The sequence below is a fragment of the Odontomachus brunneus genome, unplaced genomic scaffold (assembly GCF_010583005.1).
Source record: "Odontomachus brunneus isolate Ranch 3 - 2012 unplaced genomic scaffold, Obru_v1 Obru_scaffold_156, whole genome shotgun sequence".
Lineage (NCBI taxonomy): Eukaryota > Metazoa > Arthropoda > Insecta > Hymenoptera > Formicidae > Odontomachus > Odontomachus brunneus.
The window spans coordinates 121,522-142,906 of record NW_022639606.1 but is presented as its reverse complement, the minus strand read 5'-3'; the positions used below and the strand labels follow the sequence as shown (position 1 = coordinate 142,906).

Genomic DNA, 21,385 nt, shown 5'->3' with positions numbered 1-21,385 from the left:
GGTTGAAGATATATTCAAACAAGTCCTGCAGTTTTGCATAGCGAAAATTATCTATATAAGATACAAGAAATTTGCTAAGATAAATAAGTGACTAACAAGCATTGACGATGTCGCATGTTTTGTATTCAATCAATATAGGATGCGGTCTATTAGACATTTTACAAATGCTTTGAAGCGCCGTATGAATCATCATGGTTTTTCTTTAAGCACTTCAAAGCGTCTGCAGCGTTTAATGGATATCATGCCCATACATGATAAAGATAGGATCTATACATGAACTATCTGTAAAATTTAGCAAGAAAATCTTTCTGTGTGGTGCCCATCCAGATTAAGACCAGTCATGGTTCTTACAAAAATAATTGTGGTTGTAAAAAAGACTAGTGACGAAAGATAAATGAATATATAATTCTCATATCCATATCCTAAATTTGCTAGTAGACATTGCTGGAATGCTGCTGCTATAAATTCTACGTACGACAGACAGTTTTCTAGCAGATACAAAAAACAGCGATAAATTCTAATTGTAACATTTATAATTCCATCTGGACCAGTACTTTTTTGAGTGACAGATATAAGAGTTTTTGCCGAGTTGGTTTATTTCAATTTTCATTCAAGGTATATGTATATATATCCAGTGCATAACGTCTGTGACGTCTAGCGTTAGTCGAACACGCCGTAAAACCTTGTTGGAATGTGATCTGTGGGTCGTTACGAGCGCACATAAAAGCCGAAAGTGTGGCGTGTGCCAAAGCACTAGCCCCTCGCCAGATAGACGCACAAATCTCAATGAACGGAGCAGTAAAGTCGTGGAAGGTCACTTCCTTCCTCGACAAATCAATTATACGAAGAATCGATTCAAGATCAGTGCAATGAGTTCATTATAAGAAACGCGACAGATGAATTATGCAGAGAAAATTATGCAGATGAATTACGGAGAAAATTTCACACGCTGAGAGAAATTATCCGATAAAAAATTAATAAACGGATATTTCAGATCAAATTCCGATCAATTTTCGGATACTTCCGATAATGGCATTTTATCCGATAACCCGATCAAAAAACTACGACATTTCTCACCGGATGTTTCTTGATTGGGTACAAAAATCAATCGGAATTTGATCGGAAATATTCATTTGTAAATTTTTTATCGGATAATTTCTCTCAGTGTATACTTCCATTATGTGTCCCAAATTATCATCTTCATTTTCCTCGAATTATACATATTTATGTAGGTTGGATCATTCTTGCATAACTACGGTCGATGCTCGAGTAATTCAACTCGATAGTAGCGTATGACTTGACGCGTATGACTCTATTACGCCACCCGCATGTCGTTGCAGGATCTCGCGTAGCCGATCGTGGTAAAACCAAGTGGGACGCGACATTTTTCCGCGATTACATTTCGCAAGAGAGCCTTTCGCCATTCCGTAATGCAGCGCGGTGCCGCGCTGAATTGATATTCAAATCGCGATGGCTTATTAACGACACGATACAATATCTCATTATTACGATACGCTGAGCATCGGGACAGGCGACTTGCGCCACGCACAGTGTTAACGGCACAGTTTGTGCGAACAGGCAACTGCCGGGCATACACGCGAGAAGGCCCATAAATTCTTGCCACGCGTTCGTCCAATCGCGGCACACAGTCCCAGCGATGAAAAACTTACGGCCAATGGCGGCAGAGAGAATGCTTGCTGGATTGTGCTCGCGAGCGTAACATGCCGCCTCCAGTCGAGCCGAGCGCGTATCGTTGTATATGACGGTATGACCCGCGCGCGCTCATCGTTTTCGCGGTAATGTCGCTCTAGTTGCGCGAACCTTACGAGCGTGTTACGAGCGGAAACCGTGCACTTCATAGGCGCGCACACGCCTCTTAAATATAATAACACGTTCGCCTAGATCTCCCAGTGTACCCGGTAAATCTCACCGGTCTCGACGGCAGTGATAAATAGCGCAGGCCCCGATTACGCTACGCGAGATTTAAAGCGTCGTAGTTTTAATTAACCGTTTACTCGCCTTTCGTTGCGAGGATTAATAATATTGCTCGAAACACGCTCCCCCCCCCCTCACGATGAATTATCGGGGAAAGTTCCCTTTACAAATGATCCAGAGTCTAGTCAATGACGTAAGAGGTACGCCACGAAATGCGTTGGAACGTAATGCGACGGATTCTACGCGAGTACTTTGAGATAAACATTCGTGATTGTCATGACGTGAGACAATCGGTGGTGGAAATTTTATAATTGTCTTAATTATATTTAAAAAGCAAATATGCTGCACTAAATTAATCAGTAAATTATATTATGTAATAATATAAAAATGTTTTTATGTCGATGCAGCAACAAATTTATTTATAAAGATACATAAACAAATTTTCATGTATTTTTTTCTTATATATAGGTCGCTTCCTACAAAATTTTACCAGTCAATCTGTAAAGGTTGCATCTATTATGAGTGATCTACGTGATACTTATATTATTATACATAAGTAAAAATGCGGCAGAAATACATTATTAAAATTTACTCAAAACATTATGTGGTGTAAAGTGTGACAACAAATTTAGCTGTAATTTTAATAAATTTATCGCAGCATCAAAATAATAAAAAATGCACAATATTGTATAAAAAAATTTAATGATTAATTCAACACAATAAATTTGGCTCATAATATAATTAAGATAATTGTAAAATCCACACAATCGATTATTTCACATCGTGATAATCATGAAAGTGTATTTGGTTTTTTCTTCCAACGATTCAATCAAAACTCGCCCTTTCGCTAACACAATTCTTACCGTGCGAGAACTATGTCTCTTCAATGCGTCTTTCTTTTCATGCAAAGATTTGAGTGTCTTCTGATCTACCCAAGTAAACCTACCCATTAAATACACTTCGATTTCTTTCTAATTTGGCACAAATGTAGAAGTACAAAAAATATTTAGGTCATATTTTTTTATTTTGGTCCACTTTGAGTTTCATAGGCAGTTTATAGCTTTTTTAATGTTCTCACTATCATCAACAAGTATAACAAAAATGCATAAGAAATAAAATTGAATACAAGATATAGTTAAATAATTTTAACAAAATCGGCAAGCTGAGACACAAACCATTCTAAATTTCTTTAGCCCAGATTCCAACTAAAATATTTCAAATCTGTGCTAAATTAGTCAAAAATGGTTCGAATTTTGGCCAAGAGAAATTATTTTTATAAATAATTTTTTGTCAACTTTTTACATGTTTTGTTTAAACATTTTATTATTTATACAAATAATTTTATACATTTGACTTCATATTCATAATCAGCAAATCAAAAACATCTATATCTTGTATTCAATTTTATTTCTTATGCAATTTCTTATGCGATTTTATTTCTTATTTTGTTGCACTTGTTGATAATAGGAGTAAGAACATTAAAAAGTTATAAACTATTCGTGAAACTCAAAGTGAACCAAAACAAAAAAATATGACTTAAATATTTTTTGTACTTTCACATTTGTGCCGAATTAGAAAGAAATCGGAGTGTAACTTTTGGGTAGGTTTACCTGTAAGCACGATGCGAGTCGATACAAATTGAGAGATATCGTCGACGACATTGCGCATAGTACGATACTATACATATGAGAGAGACCGATCGTCACCGATCTTTCGGCGACCGGCAATCCACAAACAGAGAGTGGGATCACCGGGGACACCCACACGACCCATTGCGATTCACGTGGCGCGTCGTAGAGGCATAAACACGTCGACCGATAAGCCGCGTCCTCACCGTACCGATACCATTCTCGGTTCCTCGAACGTTATCAATATACGTGGTGTATCGTAGGCATAACGTATATCGCAGCGGGACCCGGCGAGTGCATTCCGGGAGGAATGAGATACGGAGGCTGGGGCTAGTCGTCGCGCCGTGCCGCGCCGGCGGTGTAGCGTCATCGCCAATGCGTTATGGGACTCTAATTGCGTCACAAATTATTTCCCGTCGCCTCCACGTGGGAGAAGTGATATTTCTTTCTTCGTTGATACACCGTGACGGCAAAGAGTCAAGGATAAGAGCGAGAGAGAGAAATAGAGAGGCCTGTTACCTTATCATTGGTTCTAAATAAGTTTTAAGTGTTTTTTGGATTAGACTAATGGTACAATCTGGCCATTACGCTCGAAAAATGGTCTTGTGGCCATAACGAAAATTATCTAGATATGGGAGATTAGCTAAGATGGATGGAAATAATTATCCAGCACTGCGATATCACATATGTTTTGTATTTAATTCATATGGCAGAGTTTCTGTCTGAACTATTTGCGAAAGTTAGCAAGAAGGTCTTCTGTTATGTTTCTAGCGAAGTTTACTATATTTCTTACGCCCGTTTCTACCAACTTTAACCGTCCAGTTATTCGGGCGAAATTGATCAATCGTATTTGTCAATTTTGCCTAACGAGAAATACGATTGGTCAATCCCGTATCACAGTTAATGCGCTCGTGATTAATTACGTTACGGACGGCTACATTGACGTATCACGTCTGTAATAATTGTATGATTTATCATCTTCGGGAGGGCGCTAGATATCCCAGCGATCCGACAAAACGATGAGATAAGAATCCATTGACTTCAATGGCCGTTAACGATCGATACGGGATAGTCAATAAACGCCTTCAAATAGCGCGTATACACTCGGCCGGGTCGAAATGTATACCCAATTAAGATGTACATAAATTACGTTTACTCGAGAGGGACCCGGACGGGATTCTGAGCGCAAAGAAGCCATAAAAACGTCGTCTCCAGTTAACTTCGCCGTCGCATGGTGACTTATAGTCGATTGCTCCGTATTTTCGTTGGCCGATCAATGCGCGGAACCCCCGTGTGCGCGCGTTGTGCGCAATGGGTGCGCAATATGCGCGCACTCGTAAACGCGGAACGAGTTTGCAATCCGAGTACCGTAGCTTACGCGGCTCTTACGCGGCGCGGACAGACACGCCGCGGCGGTAAATCTTTATTCGCCGAGGATTGATAATGATCGGGGTGGGTAATGGCGAACTCTGTCAGACTGTCATTAGTTAAAATTGCAAGACGAACGATGATTGCCCAGGACTCGCGGAGCGGACGGAATTACGACGCAAGCAGTCGGCACCGGCCCCCGCCGAAATACACCCGGGATTATCGTGCACGGGCGAGGAACGACTGGCTAACTTCGACTTTCGCGAAAGCGCCTTTCTGGCGCGCGCCTGAGCGCACGGCCATTTCATTATCGCGTCGTGGAGCGAGGGGGAAAGAGAGAGAAATCCGCGGCGCTAATTGACGTCTTCTTGGCCCGGGCGCAACCCCGAGGTAGCGAGTGGCGGCTTAACTTCCTTTCTTTAGGAGCATCGCCGTGAAATCTCGTGCGTCGACGCGAGATACCCGCGGCTTGTACACGGGAAAAGGGATAATCCCTGCTTCGCGCCCGTGCAGTTTATTATGTTACGTCTCATTCCACTTTGAATATCACATTAAACTCCCGATATTTATGCGCGTATTAAGGGGATGCTGAAGCTAAGAACTTTACAGACAGAATACTGACATTTTTCCGCAAAGTTTATGTCATATTGGTTATACAGAATTACAAATGCTTTTACGCGATGGAAGTATGCGCAAGAATGAATAGAAGCATTGCTTAATATATGATAAAAACTTAAAAAAAAATTTTTAATGTAAAATCTTCAGCTGTCAGTTGGGATATTTGGCTGATCCAAAAGTTCCACAACTCATACATACCGAAAGTATGGATGTCCTAAACAGAAAAATTGTGAAAAATATTGCTATACCTTCGTATCTGAATTCAGAAGCTTCAAAATATCTGAAAAGTTTACAGAAAGATTTCTATATATATGTGGTTATGTTTCCTGCTGGTATGGTAAAACAAAGCATTTATAGAAGTTTTATATGTGCAAGGAGTACGAAAAAGATAGTAAGCTCGTGTTAGTGACGGTCGCGTTATCGACATATTCGTCATCCACTTCAGCTTCACCCTAATAAGTGACAAGGGCCATTTTCGCCGACAATTATGTTTACGATCGGACAATTTGGACGCACTGAGTTCGTCGCGATCGTTCTTGATTTAGCGGGCAATTAAGCGCTAAGTATCGCTAAGTTATGCCGCAATGTCTGCCACTGCGAGCCGGCGGGCACGTCTCGATACGATTAAAATCGCGGTGCCAACGAGAGAATTCCTTTCCCGTTCAGATGATGCAAGAGCCCGATAAGGAGTCGGGGAGAACGCGATGTGTGGTCCCCGCGTGTGTGAATATCCGTTTAATCCGAACGCAGTCTTCCCAATACGAGTTCTCCGTATGGGAGGCGCCGCTTAGTTAACCGTTCACCCTGAGGAACGATGGCTTAATTAAACGTCGGCGATGCTGGACTATTTCGCGTAGTCTCGTTTATATCAGCCTCGTCGGCAATGCTCTCGTTCGACTTTCGCCCCTCAGCGGTGCTTCGCGGTCGCGTGAAAGAAAGTGTCATCGATAGTCAATAATAATGTGTGTATGGCTTAGTATACAGACTGAGTCGAGCATCAGCCTTCATAGACGCTGGTAAGGTCGTGATGTTAATAACGAGACGATCGTATGTTTGAGAAATCAGGGAGAATTGACATGTTGCTGAGAATTTATTCTAGAGTTTTCTCACCAAACAAGGGAGACCGGGACTACACGGAGAAAAATAATTTTCCTTTTTTAGCAAAATCGTCGTTGCTACTGCATATTCGTAGTGACAGCAAAAAATTTAGTTGACATAACTAATTTTACAAATTATTCGTTATCAGAATAGAAATAGTTTCGTTGCCAGGATAAAAAAAATTTGTTAAGTGTATTTGTCCTAAGAATCACGTTAATTTGCTATTAATGCAAAATAATGTATTCTTAGTATTTATTATCTATCGGAGCAAAACTGCAACTGCTTATATAAATCCATCATAGTTCTTACAGTAAAATAATTTGTAGATTCAGCAAATTATATCCAACAAATAGTGATTAGTACTCCTAGCAAATCTTTTTGCTATTCATATAATAACGAAAAGATTTTGTTAGACTAGTAGAAAATTGGGCCAGCAAATTATTTTTCTCCGTGTAGATGTTCCATACTTCAGAATTTCGAAATTACAACTTCTCAGACAAATAATTGTTGTGATTGACTATACAATTGACTTTACATGACGCAAACAGCCTGCTTCTGTGTGTTAATGCCTGCTACAATCCTGTTAACTATATTTTTCATCAGCATATATTATTCCTCGTTTCTAGTGTCACAAATCCGACATGGCAGATGAGATACAAGGAGTTCAAGACAAAATTTCGAATATTTCGAAAATTTCTTTTGCTACTACTAAATCAATTTTCTCTATTTTTTAACTATAACATTATTCTGATTTTAATGAAATTCAGGGAAAAAATTTATTCTGAAAGGACCATTTCGCAATTTTGTACATATCCATTGTTCCTTTTAAAATAAATACTAAAAAAAATGCACAGAACATATATTTCTGGGGCCATCTAGATCCAGTCTCCTCTATTCATATTCGCGGCCGAATCGCCAAGTATCACCCTCTTTTCGCGAGTGCAATAAACAATCGTGAATACTGCACCTTACACGCGTCTCAAAGATCTTGCTGTGCCGCAGCGGACACAAAAAAACAGAGAGGAAGAGATTTAGCTCGGTGAATGGAGCGGACCGGTTCCGCGGTACTCTCTGGTGACGAGTTATACGGCGCAATTAAATCGAAAGTGTGCTGTACGCGAGAAAGAGGCACGCTCGTATTAACGAGGCGAGCGCAGCGGCGCCGTGAGGCCTGTTTTGCATAAAAATTATAAGCCGAATTAATGTTTTCACCTCCGTAAGTTCACACGTGCACCGCGCCTCACGTGTGCCGCGCGCGGATTCGGGCGATGCGTGACTAACACCGTGCTTTATTGCACGTTCGCGCCAATCTCCGACGTCCCGGATACTTTCTCACGCGCGAGCGCGCGCGAGATCCTTCGCCGCGATATTAAGTTCTATTCTAATCTGACAGTTCGCGAAATATAAAATCGTCAAGTCATGCGCATTAGTCCCTTGGCGGCTGACAGGTACGACGCAGTTATTGTTTGCACTATGCCGCGTCAAAATAGCACGATCGTGGCATTAAGACGCACACACACACGTACATTCACACACCTGTCGCGACAGAAATGCATAAGGTTGACGGTTGTTATCAGGCGCGAGTTGGAAAGTGCTATTCACTTGTTATGACAGATGTTACGTTGCAAAAATTCAAGGAATTTCTTCGTATCATTTTTAATTAGATCCTGATGGCCGAGATCATTTTTCCGCTTTAATATTAAGGGGATGTCAGAGTACCAACTGGACGCCACAAAAATCCTATGTCGTTTTGACTGCATTGACTTACAAGTCCTTTTGCACAAAGTATACATTCTAAAAAAGTGCGCTATCACAATATTTTTACCGAAAACGAAATTTAGAAAAATTATTAACATACAAAATTACAAATTCCAAATTTAGAAGTTAGCTATTAATCTAAGGTTTCTTATATATGTAATAAAACAATTTGTACTTTGTATAAAAGTTCTGCAATTATCAAAAAAAAAAAAAAAGAAATGAAGTCAAACAAAATATCACTAATGTCTCTAATCAGTAGACGCGAACTACTACTATATGTATGATACATTTTTATTAACGCACTGCGATTTGCGCAGTATTAAAATTGTATTGTAATTTTTAGTATATTTTCTCCGTATATCTCCGGAGGGTTAATATATCTTTTTAACTTATAAATTTTATAGAAAATAATGTAATATTAAACACATGAACAAATAATTTATACGCTTTCGTGATTCTTATTGCAGGTGGTTTGGCTGACCGCAGTCCTGTGCCCGCGGCTTGCTGCCGCCAACAATCTGACTTATTCCTTCTCCTCTCGAAAGAACAAGGACCATCTTTATAGAGAACATGTCCCTCACTTGTGAGTAGGGATCTTTTCATTAAAATTCAAGGAAATAAATATCGATCTTATTGTGTGCGCGTTTTAGGTATAAACTAATCTTTTAACGTTGAAAAATATTACATATTGTTATCGCTTTGTTTTTTATTATTGTAGTTCATTTCACGAGATTTAAGAGGAATTAGAAAGCGAGTCTTTAATAAGTCGTCAATTCGATCACGTGATCTGGTCGCGCGCTGAGGGCTTCATGGACATCCACAGCTTTCAGAAAAGGTTAAAGTGATAGCAAAAAGACAGGAATAGTGTTAATAGATAGTGCTAAAAACTTATTTAGTCTAAAAACTTACCAAAGGAAGACAGATAAGATATGAAAAACCATCAATTAGCGCACTATATGCTAACACTATTCCTATCTTCTCACTCCACTCACTGTCATTTTAATCTCTTCTCAAAGCTATGGCTGTCCATGACGCCCTCAACCAATCGACGCGCGACCAGTTGACGATTCTCTTATTAAAGGTTTTCTAATTAGAACGCGTGAAAACGCGCTGCGTGTCGCGTTTGAACATTAGTTTCATCGATCGCGCTTGTTATCTTAATTATTGGTAGCGTGCATAAAATGCTAATAATGAATATGAAACGAAGTAAAATATCATGTACCGTGTAATTTTTTTTAACCGCAACAACATTCTACCGTGTAATTTAGATACGAGCTATTAGCGTTCGCGCGCGCGCGGTCGTGCCGATTGCATTGGGAGGAATACCGGTGTTTATTCTGACGGCGAGCTAAGTCCGATTTAAATTGAACGTCGCTCAATGTGGCGTAGCGAGACATAATTTTGACGTTTCTGCACATACATATCGCTCTCTCGTTAAATTGCTTGTTAGTATGACAGTCGTTAACGTGCCTCGACGATGATTTAGAATTACGCTTCGTTTGCATTGCCAGGGGAAATATGCGGGAAGGAGCAGCTCAAACGCGAAATTCGGTCAGGGAAAAAATATTTTCCGTCATGATTTGCAGTACACTAGAAGGGATGCTGAACAAGCGGATGACACTTCGAGAGATGGAGTATCTTCTGCATAAGGAATTAATAGGCACCGATGGCAACGCGGTCGAGTGCTGTCCCGCGATTGTGGATATGGTGGAACCGATCGGCGGTCGAAATCGACGAAACATGTTCGTCCAGCTCTTTCGAAACGGCGACATTACCCAGAGGTTCTTCGAGTACTCCTGTAGGACAGACGTCCTCGACCGGCCGTGCAAGTTCATCGACTGGAGGTTAAGTAACCGGTCTAAATGCGTGCAGAAGTTCGCGTACGTGTATGCTATCGTCAACACTACTAAAGTGCAGGTACGTCCACGAATCGTTCAAAATCTCTATCATAATTCTGATTATTGAGATTAAGGAGATGCTGAAGTCGATTACGAATCATGTCGATAAGGCAGAGACGATCGTCATTAATACAATCACGCTCTTCTTTTCATTTACATATATTTCTTGTATATACAGAAATGTGTGTTGCTTTGTTTCACCATTGGTCCGTTCTTTTCAGCTGCACTGATGCAATATGTTAAAGTGAGATGAAATATATTTTGTACTTATTGCACCTGTGCAGCAATACAGCTGAAAAAACAGACTTCATATTCAGCAGAAAACCTAACCACCTTTTTGCAAATTTTTCGGATATTCTTATACTTCTGAATTCAGATGCAAAGATACAGCAATGTTCTATGAAATTTTTCTGTTTTGAGCATCCACACTTTTACTTTATAGCTGTGGAACTTTTGGAATAGGCAAATATTACGTTAATTGAGAGCTATTACGTTATTACGAGCTTGAGATTTTACGTTTAACATTTTTTTTTCGTTTTCACCATATATTAAGCAATGCTTCTATTTATTATTATATGTAATTTCATTGCGTAGAAGCATTTGTAATTCTGTATAACCAATACGTCGTAAACTTTGTAGAAAAATGCTAGTATTCTGTCGGTAAAGTTTTCAGCTTCAATATCCCCTTAATATTTCTCTTTCCATCTCTCTTTTTTCTTGTAACGATTCCAATATGATATATATTGATGTTCTTGAGATTGCAGTAATATTTGTGTCGTTTGAAGAGTTAATTCGAGATTTTCATGTAGTTATAAGTAACTGTTGAGAAAGATTTTGCCGAGTGGAGTTAGCCTTAGCATTATTTAATCAAAAGACTAATTCTCGTTAGGACTACAAAGAAGGACATCCCGAAACCAAGACCGAGTGGGCATTGGACTACATCCGGGTGCGAAGTGGCTGCAGTTGCGAAATCATGCCGAAGACGAAGAAGAAAAAAGCCGCATTGAGCAAAGCGAGGAGAGCGAAGAGTAAACTACATCAATTGAGAGACCTAGAGTTCGACTACGAGATATGAATGTATCGATTCGCATTCTCAAATGACAGTATATGTTGCGTGTGAGTGTGTCGCGATTGACCAATAGTATGAAAGGGAATACGAAATTACGTACGAGGCAGACGTGTGCGCGGAGAGTATCTCATAAAGTCGTTGGATCGCAGAACGCAAGGGAACGTTACCAACGATCGTATCATCGATTTTCTGATGACAATTACCTAATTAATTTATTAGATATTATCGAGGACGTGGCGTGTCGTTTTGTAAATGATGCGCTCGCTGTCAATTAATCGTATCGTACACAGAAAATAAGATTGGTTGAATTAATCTGAATTTAGGATATATTAACCAGACTTGGTGAAAAATCAACGAACCATACATAATTTTGATTAAGATAACGAAACAAATTTGGTTAAATGCGTTCTAATTAAAATAACTATAAAAATGTGGTGTTACAATAATAAAGTCACATATATATTCATATTTCTTACTAGAAATTTTATTACATTTTTTAATTGCGAAAGTTGTTTCTTTAGGTGTTAATATATGATTATTTTACTTGTGAAAATTAGCTATTTAAAAATTAATTAAATGTTATATTGTATTTAAAGAATTCGTCTTTATTTTGGTGAAACCCGAAACTTTCGGATTGTAAGTCGTTTGTCTACGTGCTACATCACTTTTCTAATTGATAGATTTGTTATATGTTGTCTATCTATGTTACAACTAGCGTTAAATACCAGAGTATCTCATTATAATAAATGAAAATCTGTTTATCTTCACCAAAACTTACTTAATTAAACATGTCATGTTGATTCAACCAGGTTCTTTTTTTCCGTGCACTCTTGGGTGTTCTGTTTACAATTATCTGTTATTATATAGTACATGTGTCTTAAGTATTTCTTCATCTTTATTTATTACAAATTACTTCGATAAGACAAATTTACACGAGCTAAAAGTAGATGTAACTCCACATTACTGCACTACTCGCCGATTGTGAAGTCATGTTCTTACAGTGGCGAAGTAATGATCGTTAACAAACGTAAATTTTGGATGTTTCTCACAACGAACACAGTGGTCGACTAATGTCGCCACTTAAGAGCAATGTATCGAAATAATATTGCGATAGTTTCCTTTAATAATTCATTTAATAATTAATTTTTAACGAGATACACAGGGTATGAGTATCTTGCGTGTCACTTAACGCTTTAGCTTAGAAGATTTACAACCCTTAATCTAATCTATTCTTCATTTTACATGCGGCCAGTTTTCTATTCTGTACTTTTACTTGTATATTATAAATTTGTGCGTGTATTCGATAAGCTTATGCAATAGTCTTAATAGAATATAAGGGAGACCGGGATTAGACGCCTCATATTTCATTATTTCGAAGTTACAACTTCTCAGGTAAATAGTTGTGACTGACTATATAAACACGATAGAAGCAGCCTTCTTTTATATGTTAATAACCGTATATAGTAACCGTATATTTTGTGTGTTTCATAATAACTAAAATACAAACATGCGTTACTATCTTATCCTGGGTTATACCGCGTCTTATACCGGGTTTAATTGTCCAGTAGCGCATGAAATATATATATAAAAAAAAAGGCTACATATAAAATATATATATATATATATATATATATATATATATATATATCCTGATTAACAGTTCCAGATTTTTCGCGAAGGATCTCCACAGCCTTCCTATCGACCCTTAATTATAGACTTTTACTCATCCATCAACTCGTTCGCCCATATGTTCAATTTCGATTATTTTATGAATAAAAATTGCTTTTATTATCCGAAACAATATATCATACACTTGCAAGAAACTTTATTCTAACTAGTAACGCGTCACTTAATTTTATTCACTCACGATAGAGAATATTAATACACAATTTCGAGAGGCTCAAAAATTTATTTTACTGCTTCTAAATTAGTTTTTCTATCTTTTAACTGTAATATTATTCCGATTTTAATAAAACTCGATATCGGAACTCGGAAAAAAAGTATCATGTTAAAAGTAAAAGGATCATTTCGTGATTTTGTATATATCCACTGTTTCTCTCAAAATAAATGTTAAAAAGAGCATATCAGTAACATATCCCCGAGACCATTTAGACCCGGTCTACCCTAATATCTAGCAATTAATTAGAGTTTAATTTACTGTGTCTAAACATAGATCTGCAAAGTACGTCGTTGCGTCAATAATGAAGATATATACGAACTGTAGTCCTACTAAAATTTATCAAAGAAATCGTGGCGAGGTATATTTAACTAATAATGACTATATTGGCACAGGAGGCATTGATTGGAATAAGTACAACGTGCGGACTAACGTTGGATACGCCAATAGCCATGACAATTATTAACAAATCTGATTATATCGTAAGGGACGCGGAAGAAGATATTTATAATTACGTAAAGAAAAAACCGTTAAGATTAATACTGCAATTCTAAACAAAATTGTAAAACTCGTAACTTGTTTTCGTAAGACTCGTAAGAACTTATGAGTAGGTCTGCAATTTTATGCGGATCGTATATCATATGGTAACTCGTAAATATCTATGATTTTTTTTTTCGTAAGTTACGACTTTACGATTTTACGATTTACTCGTATATTTGCTTAGAATTGCAGCATAAGTTCTTATCTTGCAGTTTTTCACTGCACATCGATGCAAGAATGCACGTAAGATATAAGTAAAATAAGTCTAGCCTAACGAGCGCGAACTGTTTTTCTCTTCTTTACTAGTAAATAGTAATATCTTGCGCAGCGACATTGGTGCCTTCGACTACTCTCCGTACATCAATGAAACGTGCTGACGTACATTCGCGAAGGTTTGTAACTTTTACTCTACATATACTGGCAAAAAATAACTACGTTGTATCGCATTAATCCCGAAAGATCTTCAATACACAGGCGTGTACATATTACTGCGAAAAATATGCAAGCCGCTGTTTATGTATTGCGATGTTCCGTAATATCACTCAATAATTTTAACACAAATAATGATGTAATAAGTATGTTAATATAGTTGAAATAGCTCCCCTCCCATCCCTATTCTCCCCAATCACTTCCTACATACAATATTTCGCCGTTATTGCTATATTCATAGTTTACATGAATTCGGGCTGATTAAATATTTGTTGTATTTATACATAATACCCCGTAAATGTGCACACATGTTTCCTGTATCATGTAAACATTGTACATAAACATCATTAATACACTTGTTATAAAACCTTATTTAACGACGCATTTTTATTCTGCTAATATATTAGGGGCGTAAATTAATTGATGCTTTTATCTTTGATTAATTATAACTTCGCTTGAAATTCAAATATTTTCTCGTTTAATGAATTCAGAGAATGTGGATTTTAGTTTATTTGGAATATATTTTTATAAATTTATATCTCTCTTGGGATCTTAAAGTTTAAAAAACATATAAACTTTTCTTATACCCAAACAGCACAGTCTTATGTCCAAAACTGGGACATAAGATGTTTTTAAATCGTAAATCTTAAGAACATCGTAAGTCTTAAAGACATTTTATGTTCTAGTTTTGGACATTATGCTATCTTGATAATTTTTGAACAAGTTATATGTTCTTTAAACTTAAAATTAAAGTCATATATTCTTTACAGACATTCCATACGTAATTTATTATGTTATAATATACAGATGTATAATGTGATAATTTAGGCGTAAATGCCCAACCCAAAATTTGTTCGCGGCGCGAATCTTTATCGTCTTCCTTCTTTCCTTCAATATGTGGTTTCCGGTAGTTTAGTACCTCAACGCCATTTACAATCTTTATCACCATTTATATAAAGAATGCAAGCGACTGCAGCGCAGCATGCGTGTCTAATTCACACGTGCGCACGCACGCATACACGTCGAGCGCTTCTCGCGGTCGGTACAACCGATGCGTCTTGTCGATAGCAGGTAATACCCGCGATTGTATCGTCAGTACCAGCTGGTGACGTTTGTCGCCTCACTCGCGAAGTGAACGGCCGGGGGAGAAATCGCGGTGAGGGAGCAGAGGAGGAGCAGAAGTCGCAGTGGGATGTCGTTGTAGCGCGTGGGTCGCCCTCCAACATTCACCCGCTACAAGCACCCGGCGTGTTTAGAGAGAAAGAGAGGCAGAAAGGCGACAAAGAGAAGAAAGAGGACCAGGAGGGTAACCGTGCTCGGCCAGCTCTCTTGCCGTCGCTCCGCGTTGGCGCGAAGTGCCACGATTAAATGAGACGGGGCAGTACCTCGGCAAGTACTACGTTTCGTGCGCGAACATGTCTTCTACGGAGACCTCCCTGAACGACGTGCCGAACGTCGCGTCGAGGCTGCAGAGCCTGCGTCTGACGGCGCAAAGCTATCGAGAGCCTGCGGCTGGTAGCGAGGACGGCGACGTGACGGATAACGCGGCGGCGACGGTGGCTGTGGCAGCGGTGACAACGACTGCGGCGGCAGCGGCAGGCTCGGCCGGCCGCGACGGAACCGCCGACGGAGGCGGACCTTCATCGCGGGAACCGCTACGAAACATGCAGACCATCGGTAACGTCACCCTTTCCCGAGCACGGCGCGCCCTCAACTTCATCTGCGATGAGGACCAGCCGACCAGCTCGTCCGCCGCGCGAAGTGAGGCCTCGTTCTCGAACGGCGGCGATAAGTGAGTAAAGCCTGTGACGAGTGCACAGCGATCAGAATGTTTTGGGTAATCAAGTGTGGCGAAGTGGTGTGGCTCACTCTCCAAGGCTGTGTAGATTTCACGATTATGTCTATGCGGATTATGTTTACCTATTGTCTACGCGATGTGTATACGGTTTTTTCATACACTTACATGTAGATAATGTGTAAACTAGAATATTGTAAATTATATATTAAAATCAGAATTGGATGTTTAGACATAAATTATAGTAATCTACGTTATATATGTAAATAATGTAAACTATGTATGAATTATCACCTATGTAGACAATGAGTAATCTATGGATATTGTTTAGGAATGTATAGTTTGTTCTAAAATTAACTAAAAAAGCATTTTACATCTTTAGAATGCTGATGTAAAGTTATAAACGTTGTTTCCTAAACAAGTTGGAGTCCAAAAAATTCTCTGGTTATCACATGAGATAAGAGTTTCCTGTTTTGAACATTACATTATATAGCAAATTAGTATATTTAATAGTGAAAGCAGGAATGTAACCAGAGAATTCTGTGAACCCCCTAACTTGTTTAGAAACATAGGCAAAAGAAACATAGGGAGACTATAGACCATACCTGAGGTAGAAGGGGACTAAAATATTTCATAGTTGTGAAAAGATATGAAAAGACTGAGTGGAATTTAGTTGTTCTGTGAGGAAATGACAGTTCATACTGCATACGTATCTCACAAAATAGTTCAGCACGAAAATCAGCATTATAGTGTAGGAGATTACCCAAACAGTACAGATCTCCACAGAATATTCTCTAAAAGATGTTCTGAGAATGTTCCCAGGATATCTTCTGGAGATCTTGTGCTGCTTAGATATGAAGATAAGAGGAAGATCCTGTATGTAAGATGGTACAAAACAACATAAGCAGGATAAATCATTGTAGGATTCTGAGCCAACCTAATCATTGGTATGCAGATGAGATGTGCTTAAATTTTCTGATGCTATATGGGAGACAGAGACAGGAATTTTGGATTCATTGCATTCTATCGAAAAGTTGCCGAGACATGCAAGGAATATACAGTCTTCATAAAACGAAGAAATTATCAATAGTTGTGATACAAGAAGTTTCTGAAGAATATACAAAACATGACCAAGGAGACATGGCTACATGGTACACTTAATTGTGAAAATAAGAATGTAATCAAGAGTATTTTGTGGACTGTAACTTGTTTAGGAAAGAATTTTTACAAATTTACATCAGGATTTATTTAATCTGCACAATCCTGATGTAAATATTTGTAAACGTTGTTTCCTGAACAAGTTAGGGTTCACAAAATTCTTTGGTTACATTTTTACCTTCACTATTAAATGTATCAATTTGCCACATAATGAAATGAAAATTAAACAAGAGTACAAATGTACTCTTTTGTACTATCTCAAGTTAAGCAGTCAAAGCAATCCTTTTGCTGATGCCTCGCCTTTTGCTCTCAATAAAGCTAATAATCACAATGTGTTAACTATATAGCTGCCACCACTATCTTTTTTTTTCCGAGTGCGGGACTGAAGATAATTTATTGTACAATGTCACGCTTGTCGCACGTTATCATTCAATATATTCTGCTTGGAACGTTTCAGCCGGCCACCGACTAACGCGGCGAATACGTCGTATTTGGAAGGACGATCGCAGAATAACGTCGCCTTGGAAAATTCTTCCACGCATAATCAACCTGCAGTCACGTACAATTGGCAGGGCACAAAGGCGACGATGCGCGAGAGAATCGTGTTCCTGTTCAATAACGAGATACTGTCGGACGTCAGTTTCCTGGTGGGAAGAGGGGCGCAACGACAACGTATACCAGCACACAAACTAGTCCTGTCCTCCGGAAGCGCCGTGTTCGACGCGATGTTCAACGGGATGTTCGCGACAGCTTCTTCGGAAATAGAAGTACCTGATGTAGAACCCGCTGCCTTTTTGGCGGTGCTCCTTTTTCTATATACTGACGAGATACAGATAGATCCTGAGACTGTGATGACAACGCTGTACACCGCGAAGAAATATGCGGTGTCCGCTTTGGAGAAGCATTGCGTTGATTTTTTGAAGAATAATTTAACCAGCGACAACGCCTTCCTGCTTTTGACGCAAGCACGGCTGTTCGATGAGCCGCAATTAGCCTCGGTGTGTTTGGACACCATAGACCGATTCACGACCGAGGCTCTCAATGCGGATGGCTTTACGGACATTGATATCGACACGCTGATGGTAGTCTTGGAAAGAGACACTCTACGCGTTAGGGAATCTAAGCTGTTTCAAGCTGTCTTAAGGTATGTCGCAAGTATGTTACAACGAAGTGATCTATTCTGAAAGCTTATAATAATAGTCGTTTCTTGAAACTTGTCTCAAATAAGATACTCAGATTTGAATTTAGAGCGAAGGCCTATCCAGACAAGACTTAGATAATACATATGCACAGAGAACTTGATTGTCTGATACAAAAGATATCCTTTTACTGCACGATTCGTGCTTGGCCATATTCATATACAATATGTGATTATGTTATGTGTATATGTGCAAGTTTATCTGGATAGACATTTGAATGCGAGCTTTTCATTTGTGAATTGTATAATATGATATAAATAAAAACGCTGCTCTCCAAATGATCACATAGTTGACAAGATATAATTGACAAAAACTGGCATATACCTCTCTTTCATAGTATAATATAATTTAATTAATTTTTACAATAACCAACCAAGCAAAAGAACACTGATTAAAACGATTAAAAAAGAACACTGATGTTACACTGAGAAAATAATATTTGAAAATTAATTTGTTAGATGTAAAGTTTATTCACAGAAATAAACTATATTTTATTATAAATAAACTTTATATCTCAAAAATAAAAAATAAATTAATAAAATTTATATCCCAAAAATAAGAATAAATTTTCAAATTTCTTTTCTGTGAAATAACTCTACTTTGAACACCTGCTTTAAATAATTGATGTAATATTCTAAAGAAATCGGTCAATTTATTGTTACTGACCGGCTCTTTTTCAGCGTAGATTAACGACTGCAATAAACTTGCCAAGCAAGTACGTGAGAAATGTCATTATTATACATTATGTGTAAAAGATAAGCTTGGAAATTTGATCTACGTCGATGGATGTGCCATTATTGTCTTCCATCTCATTGCTAAATTCGAATTTTACCTTCCCATTAATCGTGCGTAATCCCTTTGTGCCATAATACGAAAATGGCCCCTAAAACACAAGAGCACAACTTGAGCAGCGTTTTCATTGATATATGACATTATATCATTAGATATTATATCATTAGACATATCATTATTCATCCCATATTCACATTGAATTCTTGTATAGGTGGTCGGAGGCCGAATGCGTGAGACAACAGTTACCAGTCACCCCAGAAAATCAACGCCAGGTTTTAGGCAACGCTCTGTCCTTGGTTCGTTTCCCGCTTATGTCAAAGGAAGAATTCACGGCTGGTCCAGCGCAATCTGGCTTGTTGAATTATTCAGAGGCTAGTATCACGTGCGTTTTATGAACGCGTCTCATATTGAATAGCTCGAAGATTGGGATATTTCTAACGCGAAAATTTATGGAAAACATTCAACAAGCGCACTTTGCAGGTTCTATCTTTATTTTCATACTTCATACTGAATCCTAAGCCTCTAGTGGGATTTCAAACGATGCCGCGATCTTGCATGACGGGCAAGGAACAGACCGTGTGCAGGTTTCAACATACCGAGAGCAAATGGGGATATAGCGGAACTAGCGATCGTATCCGGTAATCACGCTTTGTATTTCGCGAAGGTTGATGATTGAACCGTGCGAAATGACGCGCTGCTCCTCATTCAGATTCAGCGTGGACAGACGTATCTTTCTGATCGGCTACGGAGTTTACGGTAGCATGCAGAAGCCGGCGACATACGAGGCGTCCGTGGAACTGATTCACACGGCGTCGGGGAAAGTGATAGCTACAAATGCAACAAGTCTCAGCTGTGATGGTTCAAAGTACACGTACCGTCTAATGTTCAAAGAATTAGCGGAGATCTTACCAAATACGATTTATACCGCGTCGACTACTTTCAAGGTAGCTTTGCAAAATTCCATCAATCAATTATCCATCAATTGAATTATAATATGTCGTTATATATGTATGTGTGTGTGTGTCATAAATAAAAAATACCTTGTGCTTTTGTGTTTTAGGGGCCATTTTCGTATTATGGCACAAAGGGATTACGCACGGTAATAGTGGATTGTGATTCGGGTAATGGGAAGGTGAAATTCGAATTTAGTAATGAGACGGGAGATAATAACGGCACATCCATCGACGAAGGTCAAATTCCCGAGCTTATCTTTTACACGTAATGTATAATAACAACATTCCTCACGTACTTGCTTGGCTGGTTATTGCAAAGATTAATTAAATTATATTAGACTATAAAAGAAAAATATATATGCCAGTTTTTGTCAATTATGTCTTGTGGTCGTTTGGAAAGCAGCGCTTTGATTTAAGTAATCTGTGGACATGCCAAAGGAGTTAACCCAAGATTTTTCGTCATAATTTTATATAGATAGTGCCTCTTCGGTTTTATTAAACAGAGTTTAATCGATCGAAAAAAAATCTGAGACACTTAAAAGCGCATAAATCGTACATAAGTGTTTGCTGATATATATATATATATATATATCAGTGATGCTAATATAATACGCATTGTGATTTCTCGTTAAATATTACACAGAACAATTGCTTGTCTTTCATGAAATTTAATATTAAAATTATTTGATTGACGCAACTGTAGTGGAAATATGTTGATTATTAATTAATTATACAAGTAAGATCAACGTTTATAGAATTGGAGATGTACAATCTATTTTTCTATCGTTTTAATTGAGATCTGCGTAAACCAAAAATATAGTTGTATGACAACGTTAAAGGATCATGACAAAGTACAAGCAAGATCAATCATGTGCACACTCCCATTTCGCCTAAACATCTTGTTCCAAATATGTATACCGTGGAAATAATTTAAACTTGTAAAAAGCTAAGAAACGTACAGCACTCTTCAATGCAAAGCTAATTATGCAATAAAGCCTAAAAACATGTGGAATATTTTTTAGTGGAAGTTAGTATTTTTGGTAGTTACACAATGTGCAGATTTAGAAACTGAAAGCTCTACGATTCCTGTTGCTAAACTAAGTATGAAAAAATAGTTAAACGAAAGTAATGTAACACCATTTTAATGATCATTCTCTAGTAAAATAATATCTTTATCTATTTATTCACACGCAAGTTTAATATATATATATATATATATATATATATATATATATATATATATATATATA

At 38.1% G+C, this 21,385-nt stretch overlaps 2 protein-coding genes across 3 annotated transcripts in view; both read left to right on the top strand.

The window, feature by feature from the left end:
* Window positions 1-14,610, top strand: part of LOC116850792 — a 112,010-nt gene extending 97,400 nt beyond the window's left edge. For both annotated transcript variants that reach the window (XM_032829445.1, XM_032829447.1), the window contains exons 3-5: window positions 8,873-8,988; window positions 9,992-10,322; window positions 11,193-14,610. In XM_032829445.1, coding sequence (XP_032685336.1) covers window positions 8,873-8,988; window positions 9,992-10,322; window positions 11,193-11,378 — 633 coding nt within the window. In that variant the 3' untranslated portion in view covers window positions 11,379-14,610. The remainder of the gene's footprint in view (window positions 1-8,872; window positions 8,989-9,991; window positions 10,323-11,192) is intronic.
* Window positions 14,611-15,403: 793 nt separating this feature from the next.
* Window positions 15,404-21,349, top strand: LOC116850790 (BTB/POZ domain-containing protein 1-like). Its single transcript, XM_032829441.1, has 6 exons — window positions 15,404-16,030; window positions 17,649-18,335; window positions 19,394-19,553; window positions 19,663-19,820; window positions 19,892-20,126; window positions 20,243-21,349. Exons 1-6 carry the CDS (start codon window positions 15,654-15,656, stop codon window positions 20,402-20,404), a joined length of 1,779 nt encoding a protein of 592 aa, XP_032685332.1. The 5' UTR covers window positions 15,404-15,653; the 3' UTR covers window positions 20,405-21,349.
* The last annotated feature ends 36 nt before the right edge of the window (window positions 21,350-21,385 follow it).